This window comes from Triturus cristatus, chromosome 2_2, assembly GCF_964204655.1.
Source record: "Triturus cristatus chromosome 2_2, aTriCri1.1, whole genome shotgun sequence".
NCBI classification, from domain to species: Eukaryota; Metazoa; Chordata; class Amphibia; order Caudata; family Salamandridae; genus Triturus; species Triturus cristatus.
This window is the reverse complement of record NC_140582.1, coordinates 626,799,097-626,825,155: the sequence shown is the minus strand read 5'-3', so window position 1 is coordinate 626,825,155 and position 26,059 is coordinate 626,799,097. Positions and strand designations below refer to the sequence as shown.

At 52.5% G+C, this 26,059-nt stretch overlaps 1 protein-coding gene across 2 annotated transcripts in view; it reads left to right on the top strand.

Annotated features, from left to right (window-relative positions):
- NEK1 (NIMA related kinase 1) overlaps positions 1–26,059 on the top strand; it is a 1,277,786-nt gene that overhangs the window by 1,157,142 nt on the left and 94,585 nt on the right. For both annotated transcript variants that reach the window (XM_085641815.1, XM_085641814.1), the window contains one exon: positions 2,662–2,888. In XM_085641815.1, the coding sequence (XP_085497941.1) occupies positions 2,662–2,888 (227 nt within the window). The remainder of the gene's footprint in view (positions 1–2,661; positions 2,889–26,059) is intronic.

Sequence of the window (26,059 nt, the reverse complement as noted above, 5' to 3'; positions counted from 1 at the left end):
TTGGGTGCACCTGCTATACTCGAAACCTTTGGCACGTGTCACAGCAAATGGTCACGTGTCGGAGGAATTCCCGCTGGGACGCGGAACCCGCCAGGGCTACCCTCTATCCCCATTACTATTCGCACTTGTGTTGGAGCCACTGGCGGCGTTGATTCGGTGGGAACCGACTATCCGGGGACTCAAGTGGGCTGCAAGATGGGAGGACCACATATCCTTATATGCTGATGACGTTTTAATTTAACTGGCCTCCCCCAGGCGTTCCATTTTAGTGCTACTGAATGTCTGTGAAAATTATGGGCGAGTGTCAGACTACACTATTAATTGGTCCAAATCGGTCTTGTTTGTGCTCTATGGCCCGCCACCGCATCTTCCCAAAGATTGCGATCTTCTAATCGCAACAGAGTGCTTCAAGTATTTGGGTATTTATGTGATGCCTAGACCCGATGAATTCCTTTAAAAAAATCTTATACCCCCCCCGGAACGTCTAAAACGAGATGCCGCGCACTGGCGCACTTTGCCTCTAATGCTGCTTGGTAAGGCAGCACTCTTTAAAATGATGGCGCTTCCACGGTTTCTATATGCATTAGAAAATTCCCCATTTCCGGTACCAGCGAGCTATTTTAAGACAATAATGGCAGAGGTCTCTAGTTTACTATGGGAAAACAAACCAGCGTGTATTGCAATGGACAAACTGGTTAGGGGGTGGTATGATGGAGGTATAGCACTCCCAAACATACAATTGTACTACTGGGCAGCACAGTTAAAAATAATAAATCAATGGCTTTGCGTCCCGCAAACAGACCCGGCTTTCCAAGCTGACAGATGCGGGTTGGGAGATGGGGGCATCATGGCGGTCCTATACAATAAATAACGATCTAGCCCGTTGATTGGTCCGACGGCACATACAGTTGACATATGGTACTTTGCGCATAGGAAACTGGGATGGCAAGGGGTTATAACACAACTCACTCCACTCTGGGACACACAGCGACTGGGGCGACTTAGGAAAAGTAAGGGATTCAATAGTTGGGACGCAATAGGCATCTCCACAGTAGGCGACCTCTGGGTTAAGGGTGGGGTGATCACGTTCGAGCGCCTACAGGAACAATACGAACTTGCGCCCTCTGAGCAATTCAGATACATGCAGATTAAACATGCCCTACAGGCGGTTATACGACCAAACACTGCATTACCGGAGGCCTCTCCTTTAGAGGATAGACTGCTGACTGACTATATGCCGAAAAAGGCCACCTCTTTTACTTACCGTAAATTGATTAATAACCTACCTGACCCAACGCAAGCATTGAAGGACAAATGGTCTTCGGACCTTGGGGATCTTGACGAGACAGACTGGCAGATGGCACTCTCATCACCACGGAAAGTTGCAATACCCTCGAGATTAAGACTAGTACAGTTAAAGATATTACACCGTATATACTACACTAGGTTAACTCTACACAAAATAGGGAGTGCCCCTCATCAGTATTGCTTGCGAGAGTGTGGGGAGGAGAGTACATTTTACCACACTATATGGCACTGTCCGAAGATCATGCCATACTGGGCAGCAGTGATGAGAACCATATCGCAGACGGAGGGGGTGTCGGTAGTACCAGAGCCTAAAAAATGTTTATTAAACATATGGGAACCCGATGACTTGACTCATCCAGCACAGGACTGGGCAACTTTGGGAATGATGGTCGCAAAGCGAAACATAGCTAGACTGTGGGGTTCCAGGTGCTCGCCGCCACTCGCTGAATGGTGTATGGACATGGATGAGGCCATGGTCGCAGAGAAAGCTGCATATGTCAACCAAGGCTGTCCCCAGAAATGGGGGAGAGTGTGGGGAGCCTGGAACAAATACAGGGGCTTTATATGTGACCCACCTGAGTTGCCAAGTGAGGAAATTTCGTATTGAAACGGGGAGGGAATGTTAAGAAATGTGTGGATGTATTAATGTGATCCATTGTGTAATATTTGTAACAAGGATATGCATAATATCTAAAGGAACTGTACCAGCCAATTACAATAAGTGTTTCATTTGTATGACTTTGATATGCCCTAACTTTAATTTTTAAAAAAAGAATTAAAAAAAAAAAAAGGAAGGAAGTGGGTGGTATATATATTTTATTCCAACTTCTCAGGCATGATGATCCAATGCAGATGTTTAATGTAAGATGTTGGTTATATATGAAGTAGATCAATATGTTCATTAGAACAATGTGATTACTTAAAAGGATACATGTAGTGACTTTATAAATGTAGCCACTGTAAAAATGAATCCCAGAAGAAATCGTTTGATTATGTTGGTTTCTGTGGTGCTTTTGAAAGAAATACATAAAAAAAAAATACCTTGATGTTTACTTAGTATCAGGCATGCGAAATCGAAATGCAGATTTAAAAATGTTTTTAGCATGCTTCTGGTTGAAAGGCATGTGAAGTGATATAATCAAAACTTCAATACCAAAAGCTTGCCAGTTTGATGTTATTTACTTAAAGAAATGATAGGAAGGTTTCATAATTTTATTAACAATATTTAAAGAAGCTTGGAGAAAGAAAGGCCTCAAATAGAGATTTACGTGATCTCATTAATGTTTATCGTGGTTCATACTAGTAAAGTAGGAGTTTAGGTGTGGTATAATCCATCATGATATTTTATTACAGTATGTTTGGAGAAACAGACCGAGACCTTCAGGAACTGCAGGCATCCATGGAGCAGTTATTACGAGAGCAGCCAAGTGAAGAAGTCAATGAGCAGGAGGAGACTGGAGCCGATCCAGTGCCACATGGCGAGAACCTGGGACCCACAATAGCGAAGGACTTGGAATTGGATGAGGAGGAAGAGAATCTTCCCAGCAGTGAAAGTGCACTTAATGAAGAATGGCAGTCAGGTATGGTTTAAAATGCTATTTGTGTTGATTATGTAAAGCGAGAGATCACATGTTCTTCTGATGCATATTTCTTCCTACAGATTCCATGAATATTTGTCAGATTCCAGACAGGATCGGGAAACTTTTCTCATGAGCGCATTAGTACGTTGTCTGGTTATTAAGAAATATGGCAGAGGTCCTGGAAGGCCACCCCAACCTTACCAGTGATGAAGGTGCCGTCCACTGTGCTTATTAAAGTCTAACTGCCATCAGGCTTGTTTTGGCAGTTAATATACTGGATTAAGAAAAGATAACAGCCAGGGAATTCAAATCTGCACTGCCTGATAACGTCACCTCAGTAAATTAGAAAGCAAATGCTGCCCACCTCAATGTTCAGCTGACCATTGACCATAAATTACAATTCAATCGTTCAAAAGGTTTTTGAGAGGCAACACCGATATTGTTAATAAAGCACGTTCATCAATATGTTTGTCGCATGAAATCAATACTCGTGGATCTTCATTAATCCAATTCAATCTTGAGCTTTATTTTGTACTTTTCAAAAGGAGCGCAGCCAACGCGTTTCACCTAACAAGGTTTCATCAGGGCAAAAGAGATATGTTGAAGAAGTCCAATGAGAGGTATGTTACCTCACAATAAAGAGTCTGCAGTGTAGCCAAAACGTTACTAAGAATTTTGTATTCTGAATTTGATAAGGAGAGTGGTCTATAGTAGAAAAGATCATCTGAAGCCCGGCCTGAGCAAGTAGGTGACCAAGGCTTGCTTAGTGGACTAGGTTAGTGTACCCAGTTCAAAGGATGTTTTATACAGTTTCTCTAGGCATGGTACCAAGCGATCAGCAAAGTTAGAATAAAATGTGATGGGCAGTACATCAATGTCTGGTGTTTTATTGCTTGCTATGCCCTTAATAGGTTGGGTAATGCACCATGTGATTGGAGGGCCTGCAGTGATTCTCGTGATGTTGGTGTGATCTGTGTTAGCCTCAAACTACCCAGTAACATGGCTCTCTCTGCTATGGACGAAGTAGACCTGGCTCTATATAATTCCATGTACTAGGAGCGAAAGGCCTCATTAATCTCCACTTTTGTGTTGCAGTGTATATGAGACGGTGTTGTGATGTATAATATCGGAGTGTGGGACAATCGTGGTCGTATCATTTGGGCCAGTAATGTCCCAGATCTGTCACCTTCGGAGTGGATCCTCTGAATCTAGGATTTATAATCTACCAGTCTCCGTTGTTTAATAACTCTGCGTGTTGTATTCTAAGATCTTGCAGATCACTCAAACATGTATGGTCTCCTATTGTCTCTTGTTCAAAGGGTCCTAGTTGTGATTCTGTGTGTTTGAGATCACAAAAGTTGAAGTGGCGAGCACCTGTCGCCATGGCTATTGACAATCCTCTTACCACCACCTTAAATGCTTCCCATTCTGCGAGTCGTGTGGATGCTGTGCCCTGATTGTCAGTAAAGTAGGTATCTATTGTGGAGCCATGGGTCTCTCTGAAGACCGAATCCTCCAGTAGTGTTTGCTGCACGCTCCATGTTGGAATAGGCTTTGAGACCCTACCCCATGACTAGTTCCAGCGGATTGTGATCTTATAAGGTTTCCCCCAAATAGATTTCATCAGAGAGCTTCTCTGCCATTTGGGAGGAACAGAGGATAAGATCCAGGAAGGAGTGGAGGCCATTAGGGGGAGAGAAAAATTAGTAAATGAGTATCCATATATCTACCAAGGACCAACCTGATAAACAACCAGAAAGAGCCTTAGCCTGTTTAGTGGATCCTGTATTCTGCAGTTGTGGATGGCAACAGTCAAGGTCAGCATCCAGTACCGCGTTAAAACCAAGCCAGGGGAGATGCAACCGATCTGCTGGGATAGAGGACATATGGTGTAGAAAGACATCCTGATCTGAAAGAGACATCTAGCCACAGATTCCTTACCTCTGAACTTCCAGGATTCGGGCTGGATCCGGAAGAGTTTTGATAGCAGTAGCCCTGCCCACCAAAACGGGGCATCGGTCAACTCCGCGTTACGTCATAGGCATCTGAAAGAAACACGTTAGTTATAGATTTCCTTACCTAAGAATTACCCCCAGGCGTCAGACTGGATTCGGAAAGTTTTTTCATCAGCAGTGCCTCTGCGCGTCGGAAGGTGGCATTGGTCGGCTCCTCGTCCGTCGTCGTGGTCGCCGGGATGACGTTGCGGCAGCTACTTAGATGCTGCCCTCCCGCCGACGTCAGTTCTTTCTTTTTCCGCACCAGCAAGCGCCGATCCGGTAAGAGCGGTTCCTCAGTCATTTTTTTACTAACTTTTTCTCGACTTTTGTCGACTTCTTGTTTTGAGTCTTGTTTTGTTTTGAGGGATGTCCGGTTTCAACGCCTGCGGTGCCTTGAGCGCCACCACGACCCCAAGTCGTGCTCCGACTGCTGGTCAATGGCGCCGAAGGCTTTGCGGGAGCGGTACCGAAAGCTGCTTGAACGCCGGCAGTCGGCTCCGCGCCGCTCGAGGTCCCGGTCGAGAGGGAGGTCGAGGGACCGGTCACGGAGCCACCACCATTCCGGTTCGAAATCATCGAAGTCTTCGCACTCTGGGTCGGGTAAGTCGAAGCATAAGAAGAAGTCGAAGAAGCATTGTCGCTCTTCGACTTCTCCTCGTCGGTCGGCCGATCTGACGTGGCATGCAGGTGGTGCCCCTCCCGCAGAGCCCGAAGGGTCGACTCCGAGTTTCCCTACCTTTCCGGACCCCCGCCCAGCTTCGTACGTTCTATGAGCGATGTATGCCGTCTTTGGGTGGGCCGGCGCACCTTCGGGCCCGTGGACTCAGTTGGGGGGGGGCCTAAGTCTTCGCTGCCGGTGCTGCAAGTCCCCCTTGGATCCAGGCCTGGACCCGGATCGGTGCCGGTTGACCTGGTTACGCCTTCACTAGCACCACTCCTCACGGCACCACTACCGTGTTCGGCGCCGGTCGGCTCCCCTGCCGGCGTCGACCCCGGCCTCCATCCCGACGTGGACACGGAGCTGGATCTGGCACCGGGTGGGATTTTTATGCCCTTCTTCACTCCTGGGGTCCCTTTTCAACATCAATGGCACCCAGAAGATGATGAGGAGGACTGGGTGGGGTCAGGTGACCCTTTGACTGATCAGTTGGACACTGAGCAGGACTTGAGAGAGGAACAGGGGTATGCCAATGGTTTGGACACCCCTTGGATCCAGGCCGGGATCTGGATCGGCCCCGGTTGACCTGGTTACGCCTCCACTAGCGCCGTTCTTCACGATACCACTACCGCGTTCAGTGCCGGTCGACTCCCCTGCCGGCGTTGACCCCGGCCTCCATCCCGACGTGGACACGAAGCCGGATCCGTCACCAGGTGGGGTTTATATGCCCCTGTTCACTCCTGGGGTCCCTTTTCAATACCAATGGCACCCAGAAGATGATGAGGAGGACTGGGTGGCGTCAGGTGACCCTTTGACTGACCAGTTGGACATTGAGCAGGACTGGAGAGAGGAACTGGGGGATGCCAGTGGTTTGGACACCTCCCCTGACCATGTCATGAGGTCTCTGTGAGAAGTTGGCCTGATGTATGATGTCACTAGTTCTAGTGTACACCTTATATCAGTCCAAACAACCCTTATGGTGATTGGTTGTAAAGTCAACCTTATAGACCAGCTATCCTAGTGGTAGCATGGACAAGAGCAGTCTTAGGCTAAACTCTGAATGGCATGTGAAGCCAGCTGTGATACCATATATAATCCCTTGAATACCAAATGAAAGGACACCACAATAGATATATAGATAAAATAAAGTGTATTTATTCTAGTCAAACCCTCAGCACTCTTTATGGGATTCGAGGTAAGTACAACACAGTCTTATTTAAGCATACATTAAGTCACACAGGTAAGTAATACAGTTAGGCCCTAGGGGCCACGCAAACCATATACTAAAGAAGTGGTATAAGGACCACTGTCACGGAAATAGAATAGGCCTAGGCCTAGAGAATCACTGGGGCTACACTACACTACCAACAGTTAGGAAGTGGGAGGCCCACGGGATTCAGGTGCAGAGTGGAAACACTCACGCGTAATGCGTAAAAGTCGATAGAATCACTAGCAGTTAGAAATAAGCAGTTTTAGGACACTTCTGGTATAGCTAGAAAGTCGAGACGCGGAAACTAGACCCTAGGATAGTCAATACCCTTGTGAGCACCGAAGTACCCAAGTTACCTAGCCCACAGGCTGCGGGTGCATAGGTGTGAACTTGCGTCGGGTTTCGTCGTGGACTTCTATGGATGCCTGAAGGAAAGTTGCTGACAGGCAGTCAGTGAAGAGTGTCCGGTGGATCCCAAGGCTGGGATCAAGAAGAGAGGATACCTGCAAGCAGAAGGGACAGAGTCTGGGTCACTAGCCAGTGACCACGTGGAACCAGGAAGGAACGAGGTGATGTCGTGAAGATTGCAGGTGAAGAGGTGAAGCTTGTCGCAGCAGCCACGGGTACCAGGAGACGTCGAGGACGACCAGGACCAGGAGGCGAGCTGTCCCACGAAGGCTCTTGCTGTCGGCGGCGTCGAAGTCGAACTAGGACTCACCAAGCCTTGGCAAGCGGAACCCACGAAGAATGGAGTACTTGCTTCTGGTGCAGACCAGGAAGGTCTGGGGTGCTTCTCTTTTGCAGAGGAGCGGGAGCCAACGGGCAAGCAACCGGACAGACGCTGCAAGCAGGAAAATGCAGAAGGGCCCCACGCAGGACTCGTGGAGTGTGGGCGGCTGATCTTCGGTGCAGATGGTGCTTGGGGTTGGGGCTTCTCAATCCCCGGTGCACAACTTCGAGTGTACCTCAGAAGCTGCGCTGGAAGATACTCGCCACTTTTCCCAGGTAGCCGGTCCCACGTCTCTAGTCGCCTCCACGGATCTCAGCTCGGCTGTGGATGTGGATGTGGATCAGGGTCGGAGAAGTCTGGAAGTCAAGGCTCTGGTCGGGCTCTGCAGTCGGTCCCTCGTAGAACTTCAGCAAAGCAAAGGGTAAGTCTCTTGATGGTGCCTGTTTGCACAGGGTAGCCACTCCTTGGCCACAAGGGAGATTCTTCAGTCTTCTTCTTTCGTCGAATGACGAAGGTCCAGAGTTTCTGTTCAAGTTGCAGGTTCACGATAATCCAATCTCCTGGGGCCCAGCTACCACTCTTATACTAATCTGGGGGGCTGGGTTGCCTGCTAGGTCACGCCTTATGGGTGGGACCTGGGAGGGGGGTGGTTACACCCCCTTCCCTTTGTCCAGTTTCGCGCCAGGACTGGGGCTGGAGTGCCCCAGCACCGGTTTGAACTGGACTATGCATGGGACACCTTGTGTGCCCCAGGCAGTGTCTCGTTTCTTTCATCCCTCCCTGCCCCAATACACTAAGGCCTGTCTGGGGTGGTGCTCGCACCTCCCAAGGCAGGAAACCTATTGTCCAAGCCTCCCTTGCCAGGATCACTCCCAGCAGCAGGAGGTCAGACTTGTGTCGTGGCAGCAGCATCCATTTTGTGATGCTGGGGCTCTGGTTAACTTTAACCGGGTAAGTAGGTTTCAACATGTCTTCTCCCTCTAGAAGGGGGGGATAATAGCCTCATCACCAGAAATGGGATGGGGATATTATTCCAAAGTGTTAGACACCTTACACGACATGTTTTGATAAAGCCAAATCATAGTTACCATAACCGTTTAAGATTATAAGGCACTTTAAAAGTATATGGTAGGCTATATCATAGAACAGCTATAAGGACATGGTTCCGAAAGCTGCAGACAGGCTCAGCTTATGCTAGAGCACCATCTCACATGTTACCAAGCACTCTGCCTCCAGGATTGTTAAGGCCTGCCATAGGAGTGGCTGATAGGTACACATGTGTCTATATATAAGATAGGTATAGGAATACTACATCTAAGCAAGGGGTGATTACACGACCTTGCCCCAGCTGAGTGATCAGCCAGTTGTGTCATAATGGAAGGCCAGGCCAGGGGTGGCATAATACATGCTGCAGCCCCTGGTAGGCCTAGGATACACCTATGCCCTGGGTACCTAAGGTACACTGTACAGGGGCCAATAAGGTGACCCTATCCAAATGGGTTATGCACCTAAAGTACATAGTATGAATTTAGAGAGAGAACAGCAGGGCTGTGGGTCTGATTAGCAGGCCCACAGCCACATCTAAGTCGAAAACCAGTAAAGCAAAAGCAAAAAGTGGGGGTGAACATAGAAAGCAGACCCTACTCTCCTACACAACCTCCCCCAAAAACTTAGGGACATTAAACTAACCTTGACCAGTTGAGTCTTCATGTTCTAAGTGGAAATATCTGGAGAGTCCATCTGCATTGGCATGGTCAGTCCCAGGTCTATGTTCCACTGTGAAGTCCATCCCCTGTAGGGAAATGGACCACCTAAGAAGTTTGGGATTTTCACCCTTCATCTGATTTAGCCACAAGAGGGGCTTATGGTCTGTCTGAATCTTGAAGTGAGTGCCAAACAAGTATGGCCTTAGCTTCTTCAGGGCCCAAACCACAGCAAAGGCCTCCCTCTCAATAGCTGACCAACGTTTCTCTCTAGCGGTCAGCCTTCTACTTATAAAAGCAATGGGCTGGTCTTGACCATCTATATTAAGTTGTGAAAGAACAGCTCCCACACCCAACTCAGAAGCATCTGTCTGGACAATGAACTCTTTGGAGTAGTCTGGACTTTTCAGAATAGGTGCACTGCACATGGCCTGCTTCAGGTCATCAAATGCTTTTTGACAGCTTACTGTCCACTGAACTTCCTTTGGCATTTTCTTGGAGGTCAAGTCATTAAGTGGTGTCACAATGGACCCATAGTTCTTAACAAACTTTCTGTAGTACCCAGTCAGGCCCAAGAAAGCTCTGACCTTAGTCTGGGTAGTTGGAGGAGTCCAGTTCTTTATGGTCTGGATCTTGCTCTCCAGTGGTTGAACCTGACCCCCACCAACTAGGTGGCCCAGGTATACAACCTTGCTCTGCCCTATCTGGCACTTAGTGGCCTTGATAGTGAGGCCTGCCTTTTGCAGGGCCTCTAAAACATTCCTCAGGTGGACCAGGTGATCCTCCCAGGTGGAGCTAAAGACAGCAATATTATCAAGATAAGCTGCACAGTAATCATCCAACCCAGTAAGGACTTGATTCACCAACCTTTGGAAAGTGGCAGGTGCATTCTTCAAACCAAAGGGCATTACCACAAATTGATAATGTCCTCCTGGGGTCGAGAAAGCAGTTTTGGCCTTTGCATTCTCAGCTAGTCTGATTTGCCAGTAGCCTACTGTCAGGTCAAATGTGCTCAAAAACTTAGCAGCTGCCAGTCTGTCAATGAGCTCATCTGCCCTAGGTATTTGGTGGGCATCTGTCCCAGTGACAGCATTGAGACCTCTGTAATCCACGCAAAACCTCATCTCTCTCTTACCATCTTGGGTGTGAGGTTTTGGCACAAGAACTACAGGACTAGCCCAAGGGCTCTCTGAAGGTTCAATGACTCCCAGCTCCAACATCTTTTGTACCTCAACTTTTATGCAGTCCCTGACATGGTCAGGTTGCCTGTAGATTTTACTCTTCACAGGCAGACTGTCACCAGTGTCCACCTCGTGGGAGCACCAGTTTGTCTGACTTGGGGTCAGAGTGAACATATGTCTGTAGGATTGCAGAACTTGTCTGCAGTCCTGTTGCTGATGGACAGTGAGGCTGTCAGAAAAGACTACACCATCAACTGAGCCATCATCAGGGTTCTGAGTCAACAGGTCTGGGAGAGGGTCACTCTCTTCCTCCTGCCCCTCATCTGTAGCCATGAGTAAGCCCATGTCTGCCCTGTCAACATATGCCTTCAATCTGTTGACATGAAGCACCCTGCTGGGGCTTCTGGGAGTCCCAAGGTCCACCAAGTAGGTGACTTCTCCCTTTTTCTGAACAATAGTGTGGGGTCCTAGACCATTTGTCTTGGAGTGTTGCTGGGGCCACTGGCTCCAACACCCACACTTTCTGCCCTGGCTGGTAAACAGTCAGCACAGCCTTTTGGAGTTCTTGGCTTGCCTCAAGGTTTTTAGAAGCCTTCTTCATATACTCTGCCATCCTGGAGCGGAGACCAAGTACATAATCCACTATATCAAGTTTGGGTTGTCTGAGAGGTCTCTCCTATCCTTCCCTCACTAAACATAGGGGTCCTCTTACAGGATGCCCAAACAAAAGCTCAAAAGGGCTGTAGCCAACCCCCTTTTGTGGGACCTCTCTGTCAGCAAACAGAAGGCAGGGTAAAAGGATGTCCCATCTTCGCCTAAGCTTGTCTGGTAAACCTTTTATCATTCCCTTTAGGGTCTTGTTGAATCTCTCAACAAGCCCATTGCACTGTGGGTGATAGGGTGTGGTGAACTTGTAGTTCACACCACACTCCTTCCACATTGCAGTTAACTATCCTGACATGAAGTTGGCACCTCTGTCAGAAATGACCTCCTTTGGAAAGCCCACTCTGGAGAATACTCCAAGCAGGGCCCTTGCCACAACAGGAGCTGTTGTGGACCTCAGGGGAATAGCTTCTGGATACCTGGTGGCATGGTCCACTATCACCAGTATGAATCTGTGCCCAGATGCTGTTTGTGGGTCCATTGGTCCTACAATATCTATGCCCACTCTTTCAAAGGGAACCCCCACCACAGGTAGTGGTATGAGGGGGGCCTTTGTGGTGCCACCTGATTTGCCACTGGCTTGGCAGGTGACACAGGAGCGACAAAACTCCTTGGTATCTTCTGACATATGGGGCCAGTGAAAGTGAGGGACAAGCCTGTCCCAAGTCTTGTTCTGCCCTAAGTGTCCTGCAAGGGGAATATCATGGGCCAAGGTAAGAAGGAAGCCTCTGAACTTCAGTGGTATGACCAACCTCCTGGATGCACCAGGCTTGGGGTCTCTAGCCTCTGAATACAGAAGCCCTTCATCCCAATACACTCTATGGGTACCTTGAGCATTCCCTGCAGCCCCAGCAGCAGCCTGCTGTCTGAGGGGTTCAAGAGAGGGGCAGTCTAATTGTGCCTGCCTCAGATCTGCCCTTGAAGGTCCCCCTGTCCCAAGAAACTCAACCTGATCAGGTTCAAGTTCTTCTAGGACAGTTCCTTCAGGGCTCTCAGAATCATCCTCCTGTGAGGGCTGATCCAGTGCCTGAGGCAGGGGGGAAGGCACAGCCTTTACCCTACTGCTCTTTCTCTTGGTTTGTGACTGGTCCATAGTTCCAGGATCCAGCACTTGTTCAGTGGTGCACTTTTTGGCCTGTGACCTGGTCACAGCAAGGGCATGTGCATCTATCCCTAGCATTTCTGCATGGGTCCTATACTCCACTTCAGACCAAACTGAAGTTTCAAGATCATTGCCCAGTAAACACTCCACAGGAAGGTCTGAACTAACAACAACTTTCTTGAGGCCAGTTACCCCTCCCCAGGAGAAGTTAACAATTGCCACACTATGGGAGGTAGTGGCATTGCTAGCGTTGGTCACTAGGTAGTTCTCACCTAGTATGATCTGTCCAGGGTCCACAAAGGCAGGTGTCACCATTGTGACACTAGCCCCAGTGTCCCTGTAGGTCTGAGCCATCCTATCATTGATAAAAGGAGTCTGTCTGTACTTGTCAAGGTTACTGGGGCCTACAGTAGAGGACAAAGCTATGTCCCCATCACAGATCAGAACAGCCTGAGTAGGTATCCTGACTAGGCCAGAGTCCTCCTCAGTTCCCAGGGTTAACCCTACTACACCCTTTTGCTGGGAACCACCACTTACAGCTGAACTAGGGGGTACAGTTGCCTTAGGGGCAATGGTGGCTGGGGGCTTATCCTTTTGGGTGCACTCACTAAACCAATGTGAGTTGGACTTACAATAGTTGCACCATGGTTTCTTTTGGCCATCTTTCTTTTTATCCTTTTTGGGACCACCCTCCCCCTTTTTGTTTCTGATCATTACCCTTCTGGTCTGCCTTTTTCTGATCACCGCCCTGGTTCTGGTTTTTCTGCTTAACTCTAGTCCTGACCCATCTATCTGCCTTCTTTCCCAATTCTTGGGGAGAAGTCAGATCAGAATCAATCAGGTGTTGATGCAGTAGCTGGTTTTGACAGTTGTTAAGGATTTGTTCTCTCATGATCAAATTATACCATCCTGTATAGTCCTTAACCTTACTTCCCACTAGCCAGCCTTCCAGAGCCTTAGTGGCACAATCTACAAAGTCAGTCCAGTCCTGTTTCTGTGTCTTCTGGGTATCCCTGAACAACAACCTGTATTGTTCAGTGGTTAGGCCAAACCCATCAATTAGAGCACTCTTCAGGACAGTGTAATTGTCTGCATCCTCATCACTAACTGTGAGGAGCTTGTCTCTACCTTTCTCAGAGAAGGAGAGCCACAAGATAGCTGCCCACTGACTTTGGGGTACCTGCTGTACTTTGCAAGCCCTCTCCAAAGCAGTTATCCATTTGTGGATGTCATCCCCACACTTGTAGGGAGGGACAATCTTGCTCAGGTTTCTATTATCATAGTGCCTGTCTCTATCCTTAGGGATATTGCTGCCACCAGTGGGTTCCAACCCACTTAACTTTTGCTCTCTAGCCAGAGCAAGCTTCTCCTTGGCAAGGGCAAGTTCTTCCCTCTCAATCCTTAGATTAGCTTCCCTCATTCTGGCTTCATGCTCTTTTCTCTGGGGGGAAGTCATTCCCCTATGAGAAGAGGCATTAGAGATGCTAGAGACATGGGAGTGGATGGATTCCCTTGAAGGGGATCTGTCTCTCCTGCTTCTCTGTTTAAGCCCACTTGGGGGTCTGTATGGGGGGACCCCATGCAAACTCCCATGTAAGCTTAGGTTAGCCTGGCTAAGTCTTCCTACTTGGCCCTGGCTGTCTACCTCCTCATCTGAAGTCCCATCTGACTCATCTGTAGTGGGTAGACCCTCCCCTGTACCTAGGGTACCAGCCTGTGAGGCCCTAAGAGCATCATATTCCTCTAGGATCTGTAATAGCTGAAGGAGGGTAGGGTTTGCACCCTGTTTTAACTTTCTGGAGGTACACAATTGTCTCATCTCCTGAAAAGTTAGGGTATCATATCTAGAGGGGATCTTTCTCAGACCTGCCCCTCCTGAGAGAGAGTCTCCTTGGTCTCCCAGAGACATGATCTAGTGAGGGTGTGGTGTGTGCACCTACCTACACTAGTTGTTTCTACTAAACCTCTCTAGTAGTTGTAGTCAGGGTGTGTTAGGCCCTTCAACCTACAAAAACTAAGTCCAGTAGGACTTAAGTATTATAATCCATGTTATATGTACCTAAACAATATCTGTGTGATCTTTCAATTTAGTATCTCAAGATTACAATGGTATTACAACAGCAAGCTCAGATCCCAACCGCTGCTCACCAATGTGAGAAGTTGGCCTGATGTATGATGTCACTAGTTATAGTGTACACCTTATATCAGTCCAAACAACCCTTATGGTGATTGGTTGTAAAGTCAACCTTATAGACCAGCTATCCTAGTGGTAGCATGGACAAGAGCAGTCTTAGGCTAAACTCTGAATGGCATGTGAAGCCAGCTGTGATACCATATATAATCCCTTGAATACCAAATGAAAGGACACCACAACAGATATGTAGATAAAATAAAGTGTATTTATTCTAGTCAAACCCTCAGCACTCTTTATGAGATTCGAGGTAAGTACAACACAGTCTTATTTAAGCATACATTAAGTCACACAGGGGAGTAATACAGTTAGGCCCTAGGGGCCACGCAAACCATATACTAAAGAAGTGGTATAAGGACCACTGTCACGGAAATAGAATAGGCCTAGGCCTAGGGAATCGCTGGGACTACACTACACTACCAACAGTTAGGAAGTGGGAGGCCCACGGGATTCAGGTGCAGAGTGGAAACACTCGCGCGTAATGCGTAAAAGTGGATAGAATCACTAGCAGTTAGAAATAAGCAGTTTTAGGACACTTTTGTTATAGCTAGAAAGTCGAGACTCGGAAACTAGACCCTAGGATAGTCAATACCCTTGTGAGCACCGAAGTACCCAAGTTACCTAGCCCACAGGCTGCGGGTGCATAGGTGTGAACTTGCGTCGGGTTTCGTCGTGGACTTCTATGGATGCCTGAAGGAAAGTTGCTGACAGGCAGTCAGTGAAGAGTGTCCGGTGGATCCCAAGGCTGGGATCAAGAAGAGAGGATACCTGCAAGCAGAAGGGACAGAGTCTGGGTCACTAGCCAGTGACCACGTGGAACCAGGAAGGAACCAGGCGATGTCGTGAAGATTGCAGGTGAAGAGGTGAAGCTTGTCGCAGCAGCCACGGGTACCAGGAGACGTCGAGGACGACCAGGACCAGGAGGCGAGCTCTCCCACGAAGGCTCTTGCTGTCGGCGGCGTCGAAGTCGAACTAGGACTCACCAAGCCTTGGCAAGCGGAACCCACGAAGAATGGAGTACTTGCATCTGAAAGAAACACGTTAGTTAGATTCCTCACCTTAGAATATCCCCAGGCGTCAGACTGGATCCGGAAGATTTTTCGTCAGCAATACCCCTTGCGCGTCGCTAGGCGTCGTCTGCGGCTCCGCGTCCGTCGCCGGGATGACGTCGTCGGAGTACTTAGACGCCGCCCTCGCGCGCTGACGTCAGTTCTTCTTTTTTCCGCGCCAGTAAGCGCAGATCCGGGAGAGCTACCCCTTTTAGTCTTTTTTGACTAAATCTTTTTTGATCATTTTTGATCCTTGTCTGTCGACATCTGGTGCCGGTAGGATGCCTGGGTTCAAGGCTTGCGAGGATTGCCATCGACTGATGTCGGTGACCGATCACCACCGCCGGTGCCTTTACTGTTTAGGCCCCGACCACGACGCGGAGTCGTGCTCCGATTGCCAGGCCCTGACTTCGAAGGCTAGGCGGGAGCGGTCCCGCAAGCTTCTCGAGCTTCGCCACTCGGCTCTGCGTCATGCGCGATCCCGGTCCAGGAGGAGGTCCAAGGATCGCTCGCGGAGCCCTAGCCGACGCCACCACCGATCGTCCGGCTCCAAGTCGTCGGGTAAGTCCAAACATTCTAAGAAGTCCAAGAGGCGACATCGCTCTTCGGACTCCCCTCGCCGGTCGCGCGACTCGGCCGAGGGTCAGGGTGGTTCCACCCCCGCGGCTCCAGCGGAGCCGCAGGCGCCGCGTTCGTCCCCACACCCTCCGGTCCCTGGGACTAACGCGACGTCGGCGGAGATCAGTGCCTACCTCTTGGCCATGAGGAGACTGGCCCCGCCGTCGACGCCCGCTGGCGCGCCTTCGGGCCCCGCGGGCTCGACTGGGCGACCTTGCCTGCCGGCGGCTCCGGCCCCGGCGCCGTCGACGACTCCGGTCTCGACGCCGCAGGTCCCCGCGGGGCCCATGCCTGGGCCCCCGTCGACGCCGGTTAACCTAATCACTCCTCCACCGGCGCCGACGAATGAACCACCGACGCCGGCGCCGACGCCTTCGCCTCCGGCGCCGCCGACGCCTTCGGCGCCAACTCCGGACGGCGTCCAACCCCAGTTTAGCCCTATTCCGGACCCGACGCCGCAACGGCGTCGACCGACGCCGCGGCCGGCGCCGCTTGAGACCTATCATCTCTACAGTCCGGCTCCGTTCATTCCTCCTGTCTATCAGGAATCGGAAGACGGGGGCGACTGGGAGGGGTTCGAGGACCCTCTGGCTGTTCAGTCACAGCTTTCACAGGACTGGGCAGATGAACTGGGGGAGGCCAGTGGGCTGGACACCTCGCCAGACACTGGATTCACTTCTCCTCCGACTGTGGCTTCGGAGGAGGGTGCAGCATTTTCTGTGGTGCTGCGCAAGGCGGCCACAGCCCTTGGGCTCGAGCTGCCTGCCGTGGCTGTGAGGACTAACATCCTCACTGAGGTGCTTCAATCCGCAGCAAGCTCCACTGAGCCTCTGCTGCCGTTCAATGAGGCCCTCACTGACGTTCTGCAGGGCACCTGGTCCAAGCCCTCCACAGTTCCTCCTGTGGATAGGAACGTCGCCAGGCGCCACCGCCCTGCTCCGGGCGACCCCAGTTTCCTGTCCCAACACCCCACCCCCAAGAGTCTGGTTATCCAGGCCTCTACCTCCCAATCCTCCTTCCCGACCGCTCCGCCGGACCGGGATTCCAAGAGACTCGAGCAGTTTGGCAAGAAACTGTTCTCGTCCCTTAGTTTGGGCCTGCGGTCTTTAAACACCGCTTGTCTCTTAGACCGTTATTCCCATTCTCTGTGGGATACGGTGGAGGACGTGCTGCCCCTGTGTCCGGAGGAGGTCCGGACACGTCTTAACCAGGCTTTGGCCGTTGGGAGGGATGCAGCACGGCACGCCATACGCTGTGGGCTTGACACCACGGACTCGCTGGGTCGGGCGATTTCCACCACGGTGGCGCTCCGCCGCCACGCCTGGATGCGGTCCACGTCATTTTCCGGGGATGTCCAGTCCACCCTCATGGACATGCCCTTTGATGGCACTCGCCTGTTTGGTGAGAAGGCGGACAGAGCGCTGAACCGCTTCAAGGACTCCCGGGCTACGGCCAAGTCCTTGGGCCTCTCGGCTCCGCGGGCGCACACCTCCGCTTTTCGCCCCTTTCGTGGCCAAGGAAGGGGCGCCTCGTCGCGTCCGCAAAGCCACCAGCCGCAGAACCAACCTGCGCGCGGACGTGGTTTCCGCCGTGGCGGAAATGGAGGACGACGTGGTCAGCCCACCTCCACCCCGGCAGCATCCGCCTCAAAGCCCTCCTAGTCCGAGCTTTCAGGCCCACACCACGCCAGTGGGCGGCAGAGTTCGCCATCACCTGCTCCACTGGCGGTCCATAACATCGGACAGGTGGGTGCTGCAAATCGTCCGAAGGGGCTACTCCCTCCCCTTCGAGACGACCCCTCCAGCCATGCCACCGCAGCACCACCGTATCTCGGGGGATCATTTGAATCTTCTCCGCGAGGAAATTTCGGCTCTCTTGGCCAAGGGGGCCGTCGAGCGCGTTCCGAGTCCAGAAGTAGGTCGTGGTTGTTATTCCCACTACTTTCTGGTTCCCAAGAAGGGCAAGGGGGGCCTACGCCCTATCTTGGACCTCCGGAATGTCAATGCCTTCCTCCGAAAGGAAAGGTTCAAGATGCTAACGTTGGCTCAGGTTTTAGCTGCCCTAGACCCTGGAGACTGGATGGTAGCGTTGGACTTGCAGGACGCATATTTCCATATCCCCGTCCTGCCGGCCCAGCGGCGTTACCTGCGGTTCACGGTGGGCCAAGAGCACTTTCAGTTTACCGTGCTCCCCTTCGGCCTCACCAGTGCCCCTCGGGTGTTCACGAAAGTGATGGCGGTGGTCGCAGCTCATCTGCGCAGATCAGGGGTTCCAGTCTTCCCCTATCTCGACGACTGGTTGTTGAAGGCGGGCTCGCCCCAGGCAGTCGTCTCCCACCTCCAGACTACGGGGGATCTCCTGCATTTGCTGGGGTTTTCCATCAACGTGCCGAAGTCACACCTGAGTCCCTCTCAGAAGCTCCTCTTCATCGGAGCGGTTCTCGATTCGGCGCAGTTCCGGGTCCATCCACCGGAACAGCGGGTCCGGGATATACAGGCCCTGATTCCCATCTTTCGGCCTCTATCCCGGGTTTCGGTCAGGCTAGTGTTGCGGCTTCTGGGGCTGATGGCCTCCTGCATCCTACTAGTGCATCACGCCAGGCGGCGCATGCGGGCTCTGCAGTGGGACCTGAAGTTTCAGTGGGCCCAGCATCACGGCAACCTGTCCGACCATGTCTTGATCTCGGAGGGCACTGCACAACAGTTGCAGTGGTGGCTCACGGACCGCGAGTGGGTCAAGGGCAAGAGCCTCTCCCTTCCCCAACCGGAGCATGTCGTAGTGACGGATGCGTCCCTCCTGGGATGGGGTGGCTATATGGGAGAGGCGGAGATCAGAGGCCTCTGGTCTCCGGCGGAGTCTCGTCTCCACATCAACCTGTTGGAGTTGAGAGCGATCCGGCTTGCACTGAAAGCCTTCCTTCCCTCTGTCAGGGGAAGTGTCGTGCAGGTGTTCACGGATGTTAGAAATGGCGATTTCTGGTTGGCTGAGGCTTGCGCCAAAGCCAGGCAGAAACCACCACTCTAGTCAGGGCTGGGGAGTTACACGCCAAAGATAACCCCTGCTCACCCCCTTGGTAGCTTGGCACGAGCAGACAGGCTTATCCCTGAGGCGATGTGTAAAGCGTTTGCGCGCGCACCCAGCAACAACACCCAAGGCCCACCACAAAGGAAACTCCACACAAGGTATTCTATAAAAATAACCTTTGTATTATACACAACACATTAGATAAAAACACACACTTTACAATGTGCCAACAGGCACGGGCAGAATTTACAAGGGATTGATTATATGTACAGGGGACAGGGCCACATGGACCGCTGTCCGGAATTAGCACTTTTTAGAACATAGGAATAATACTGTAGTATAAAATAACATATGTAGTACACAACCAGTAACTACTGGTATCAGGTCAGTACCACCTACGCAACCCTAACCACCTTAGGAAAATATTGCGCAGGGAATCAGGACCTCACTAGCACCACCTGTACTAGGGAGAAAACAACCACCTAAGTATCACAATACCTGTAGGGGTCTAAGCACATAAACACATGATGCATAACATTCAGAGGTGTAAAGCAAAGCACATGACGCATAAACACATTCAGAGGTGCAGGTTAGGAACACAATTGCGCAAGAACTCACATAAGCCACCACCTGTGGCAGTCCCTAGGCCAACTGGCCTTGTCGGGGCTAGGACGCCCTGTGTCCAGTAGAGACAGGGCAAGGCTGCGCAAGCTGCGCAAGCCAAAACGCAGAGGCCACAACCTAAACGTTGCAGCTGCCCACTAAGTGCTGGGCAGCTGGGAGCTGAGCCTGGGCACCACGGTGCCTCTGAACAAATATGGCATACGTTGGAGCCTCTCAGAGACTCTTAACAATTGGCCCCAAACACGTTGGGGCGACCCGCTGCCTTCCGGGGCCGCCCGACACCTGAGATGTCCTAGTGCCTCGCTCAGGCACAACAGAAATGCCCCCGCCGTTGGAGTCCCGCCTTGGGGGACTCGCGAGCCTCGCAGGCTCTTAAAGTAATGGGCCCCTTCGTTGGAGCGCCACTCGCGCTCGAGAACGCTTGGTACGGATGCCCCCAGCAGCTGGAGCTACACTGAGCTCTAAAACGAAACTGCCTCCGTGAAGGCGGTAACCCTTCTGGGTTCTTCCAAGGCTTCCCCCAATGTTGGAGTCCCTTGAGGGCTCAGCGAGGTAACAGGCCCTCGTATGCGGGAGCGACCCAGCGCTCCAAACACCCAATGCTGGCCCCGGTTATCAGGCCGGCAAGAGCCCCCACTCACCGGACTCTCCAGGCGCGGGTTGGACGTCTCCCTTGCCGGCGCGTCTCTCCTTTCGGCGCGGGGCTTCCCTTGACTGCGCGGGAGCCCCGGGCGGATTCCCCACGCCGGCGTCTCTGCTGCCAGTAGCACTCCGGCCGGGCAGCGCGTCTTGCTGCTTTGCTCCCTCCTTCCTTCCTCAGGGAAGCGTGGGGTAGGCTCCCGTCCGCTTCCGTCCAACAGGGCGCCGGGTTAAGGCCCCGCCCACCACCAGGCGTGACTCCTCTTTGTTTCCGGGTCGCCGCAGGCAGCGCGGCGGCCCAGAGTTCCGATGACGGTGGCGATACGGGGTGGGCACCCGTACCCAGAAACACCGGAATAAACGGGGTGGGCACCCGCGAAGGCTGGCAATACGGGGTGGGCTCCCGTTATCAGTTACTGCAATGTCCCTGGCAGGGTGGGCACCTGCCAGAGGACTCTAGAATCGGCACAAGCGGGGCACACGCCGGGTGGGCACCGGCTAACAGAATCAAAGCGCTCCTAGCGCTACGGTCAAAAAGGAAAGCGCTTGCAGCGCTGAAGGCCAGTCCAGCGCTCCCAGGCGCTTAGAGCCACAGGTCCAGCAATAAAGCGCTCCTGGCGCTAAACGGCAAATAAAAGCGCTTCCAGGCGCTTGAGGGACACAATAAAGCGCTCCCAGCGCTTTGGGGCAAATTACCACAAAGTCCAGCAAAGTTCTTCCCTGCATGCAGCAGGGCAGGGGTGGGGGGGCAAGGCTGGACCCAGAGCCAGCTCACTGGGCCTCCAGGCAGGGAGGTAATCCAAGTGGCGGTCCTCTGGTCCAGCAGCAGCAGCAGCAGCCCCCCTCCGGTAAGATCCTGGCAGAGAACAGTTTCTGTGGGGACACAGCCCCATTTTTATACAGGCAAACCCTTTGTTCTTGGTTCAGGGTGAGGGGGAAAACCAGTCGCAGCTGGTTGGGGAGCACCCTTGATGTGCTCAGCCCCTCACTCTATTCACTGGAAGGGCTAGGGTCGTCAGTCGCACCACAGGGGGCGGGGGCCAGCATTGTGTTTGGAAAACCCTGTCCTATTCAGGACCCAGGTGTACTCCTCCCACCCATCTAGCTGCTGATCTCCCCATTCACCACTGGGTGACTCATCCTGACTCTGGGGAATCCCTAGCCCGTCACATGACACGACCAGCCAATCACGCGACAGACACACTGCACACAGAAGTGCCCACTTCTAGAAGTGGCACTTCCACACTAGGTACATGCACGCCGCACACATCATCGCGCAGCATTCACTCCCACGAGTCCGCACATACCAAACTTGGGCCTGCACACCCCACGCATCAGGAACTACTAGGGACACATACACTCCCCATGCATTCCTATGGGAGGGCAGGCCTATCTCACCACATGCACTCAGAGCACGCACGCACTTTACCCTGGGACACAGGGAAAGTGCGCAGAAACCAAAAAAATTACCACACCAAGTCACCAATAAAAAGCCAAAAAGTCCAGGGGTGAACCTGCCAGAAGGGCCAAGTCCAACACAACCCCCTTCCAGCCAAAACGCAGGGCAGACCAATCACCACCGTGATGGACTTCCCTGCTTGGGGCGATAGAACACGGACGCGGGCCCGCAACTGCATGGACACCCTCCGGTTCTACGCCACGGTGAACCCATGGAATTCTTTTTAACACCACTGTCTGGACCAACTGGGCTACCCCACTGGTACTCCCAAGCTGTCCGCGGCCAAGACCAGGCCCTAGGCCACCCAGGTGCCACTGGTCTTTGCCTAACCACAGAGTGGGGGGTAGTAACCCCTGGCACATAGCGGCCATTCTCCACTCTTCCTCTCTGAAAGACAGGACTAGACTGCCACTGGTTCTCCAGCCTAGGGTCTACACCCTCAGGCGGACCAGGAGTCTCAGGGAAGGCTCTCCTCCCCTTACCTCTTCTCCTAGGGTTCCTCCTCCTCTGGCGAGGGGTACACCTAGAACGCCATTCCAACCCAGGGTTTAACCCCTCCTGTTGTACCGGGGGCAGAGGTGGGCTCTCCCACCCTCTGCACCCCCTTCCAGAGCCCTGCTCCCTACCAACTGGGGCGGTACCTCTGGAAGAAGAACTGGTCGGGACGCTGGTTACAGACGTCCCACCCTTCAGGTCAGGCTGATCCCGAACCTGGCCTTCCAACCTCCGGCCTAGAACCTTTGGTGGAATAATTGCCTGGCACTCCAGGACTTCTGGGGATTTCCACTCCATCCCCCTGAGGCTATCAAAGGACACATACGTCAAGCGACTGTCTGTCTGGCGCTGATCTCCCGTCCCCTGTCCACCTGACAGTGCGCGGAGATCCCCCAGAACAGAAGTGGTGCCACCCTGGTCACTACACGGTATCCTAGCCCAACTGGGTAGTCCCTGACCCACAGGCTCTTCCACTGGGAAACTCATCCCCCAATCACTCCTCACACTGGACTCCTGTACCCTCCCTGCCGGAGCGGTACTGCCAGACTCTAGGACCACAGGAGCCCTGGTTACAGGTGCTCCAGGTCCTCTACTCACCAGGAGATCTCCCTCAAATGGGCTAACAGGACAGCCTAGGTCCCCAACTTGGTGTTCCCTCATGGAACCATCCAAGTCCTGAGGCAGGGTTTCGTACGTCCGGGGACCCTCGGTCACCCTCTCACTCCTGCTCCACTGAGCCAGGCAGTGAGCCCCTACACCCTCCTCGCTATCCTGGGACCTAGCTGGGCTACACTGAGCCTCTTCCACCACGCTGGGCTGGAAGATACCTGACCCACTACTTTTGGAGTCACTCCCTAATGACTCTAGAGAACCTCTAGCCCTTTCCCAGCGCTCTGCTTCCTCCGCCAGGTCAAATGGCTCAGACAATCCACACCCCAACAGGTGTTGGCGCAGCCCCGGCACACAACAACTGAGCAGGTGTTCTTTGAGAACCAGATTACACAGTATATCAAAATCACTTGCTGTGGAAATCCAATCAAACATTGCATCCTCACATCCATCCACAAACTCCTCCCAAGTCTGGTGAGACAGTTTCCTACTGCCCCTGAATTTCAACCTTAACTCCTCCTCCTGGGGAACAGGTACCAGACTGGGGGAACTGGGACTGGGATTTCCTACACTGCAATCTACATCGCTACTACCACTGGACTCAACCCTCCCTGGGGAGCCCAGAAAATTAAAACTGCGCGCAGGGGATAGTCTACCCTCCAGAGCTACTTTGCCTCTGGTGGAGGCCCTCTCAGCCTCCTCTACCCTCTCCCGCGCCAAGACCCACTCAGTCTCTCGCTGTTGCTTCCTGGCCTCCAGCTGCGCCATAGCCTGAGCATGCTCTAACCTGAGCTTCTCTAACGCCAGCTGGTGCTCCCTTTCTTTCCTCCTATCTTCCCACTCCTCTGGGGACAGGGAAAGGAATGAGGCGCTGCCTCCTACGCTGGACCCAGCAAGGGACGCCCTACCTATGGGGTCCTCACTCTCTACTGGCGTCCAGGTATTGTCATCCTCTACCTCCTCTTCTGACTCTTCCTCTGTACAGTACCTTTCTAACTCCTGCCTCTGGCGCCAAGCTAGCTCATAGGGATCACAAGCAGGCTCCATTCTGGCGGACGTTATGGTAACAATTATACAGGGAACCTAGGGGTCTGAGTTTCACACAGGAGCACACAATTCACAAAAAGATTCAGCAAGCTCTCTAACCCAGAGAACTCACACTCACTTGCCTAGTGCCACACACCATTCATCCACACACACAACCCTCCCCTCGGACTGGTAAGGCAGTTTCTACCACCCCTGATTCCTCAACCTGACCACCACGTGACACAGGTACCAACTCTGGGTGCAGGGCGGGGGACAAATGTACAGGACACTATTACGCTGCCACCACTGGATCCCACCCTCTGGTGAATCCAGAAACACAATGCACTAAGGGGGATGATCTACCCTCCTGAGCTAGGGACACCTAACTCACAGTGCACAAAAACACATTTCCAAAGAAATGACAAGTAAAAACAATTTTAAAACAATAATCCCTATACCATGTGATTTATCTAAATGCAGAGTTTTGTAGTGCGGCCAGTTGCTGCTGCGGTACAGCGCAAACGCAAGTCCAAATCCCACCGCTGCCACCAATGTTAGAAATGGCGATTTCTGGTTGGCTGAGGCTTGCGCCAAAGCCAGGCAGAAACCACCACTCTAGTCAGGGCTGGGGAGTTACACGCCAAAGATAACCCCTGCTCACCCCCTTGGTAGCTTGGCACGAGCAGACAGGCTTATCCCTGAGGCGATGTGTAAAGCGTTTGCGCGCGCACCCAGCAACAACACCCAAGGCCCACCACAAAGGAAACTCCACACAAGGTATTCTATAAAAATAACCTTTGTATTATACACAACACATTAGATAAAAACACACACTTTACAATGTGCCAACAGGCACGGGCAGAATTTACAAGGGATTATATGTACAGGGGACAGGGCCACATGGACCGCTGTCCGGAATTAGCACTTTTTAGAACATAGGAATAATACTGTAGTATAAAATAACATATGTAGTACACAACCAGTAACTACTGGTATCAGGTCAGTACCACCTACGCAACCCTAACCACCTTAGGAAAATATTGCGCAGGGAATCAGGACCTCACTAGCACCACCTGTACTAGGGAGAAAACAACCACCTAAGTATCACAATACCTGTAGGGGTCTAAGCACATAAACACATGATGCATAACATTCAGAGGTGTAAAGCAAAGCACATGACGCATAAACACATTCAGAGGTGCAGGTTAGGAACACAATTGCGCAAGAACTCACATAAGCCACCACCTGTGGCAGTCCCTAGGCCAACTGGCCTTGTCGGGGCTAGGACGCCCTGTGTCCAGTAGAGACAGGGCAAGGCTGCGCAAGCTGCGCAAGCCAAAACGCAGAGGCCACAACCTAAACGTTGCAGCTGCCCACTAAGTGCTGGGCAGCTGGGAGCTGAGCCTGGGCACCACGGTGCCTCTGAACAAATATGGCATACGTTGGAGCCTCTCAGAGGCTCTTAACAATTGGCCCCAAACACGTTGGGGCGACCCGCTGCCTTCCGGGGCCGCCCGACACCTGAGATGTCCTAGTGCCTCGCTCAGGCACAACAGAAATGCCCCCGCCGTTGGAGTCCCGCCTTGGGGGACTCGCGAGCCTCGCAGGCTCTTAAAGTAATGGGCCCCTTCGTTGGAGCGCCACTCGCGCTCGAGAACGCTTGGTACGGATGCCCCCAGCAGCTGGAGCTACACTGAGCTCTAAAACGAAACTGCCTCCGTGAAGGCGGTAACCCTTCTGGGTTCTTCCAAGGCTTCCCCCAATGTTGGAGTCCCTTGGGGGCTCAGCGAGGTAACAGGCCCTCGTATGCGGGAGCGACCCAGCGCTCCAAACACCCAATGCTGGCCCCGGTTATCAGGCCGGCAAGAGCCCCCACTCACCGGACTCTCCAGGCGCGGGTTGGACGTCTCCCTTGCCGGCGCGTCTCTCCTTTCGGCGCGGGGCTTCCCTTGACTGCGCGGGAGCCCCGGGCGGATTCCCCACGCCGGCGTCTCTGCTGCCAGTAGCACTCCGGCCGGGCAGCGCGTCTTGCTGCTTTGCTCCCTCCTTCCTTCCTCAGGGAAGCGCGGGGTAGGCTCCCGTCCGCTTCCGTCCAACAGGGCGCCGGGTTAAGGCCCCGCCCACCACCAGGCGTGACTCCTCTTTGTTTCCGGGTCGCCGCAGGCAGCACAGCGGCCCAGAGTTCCGATGATG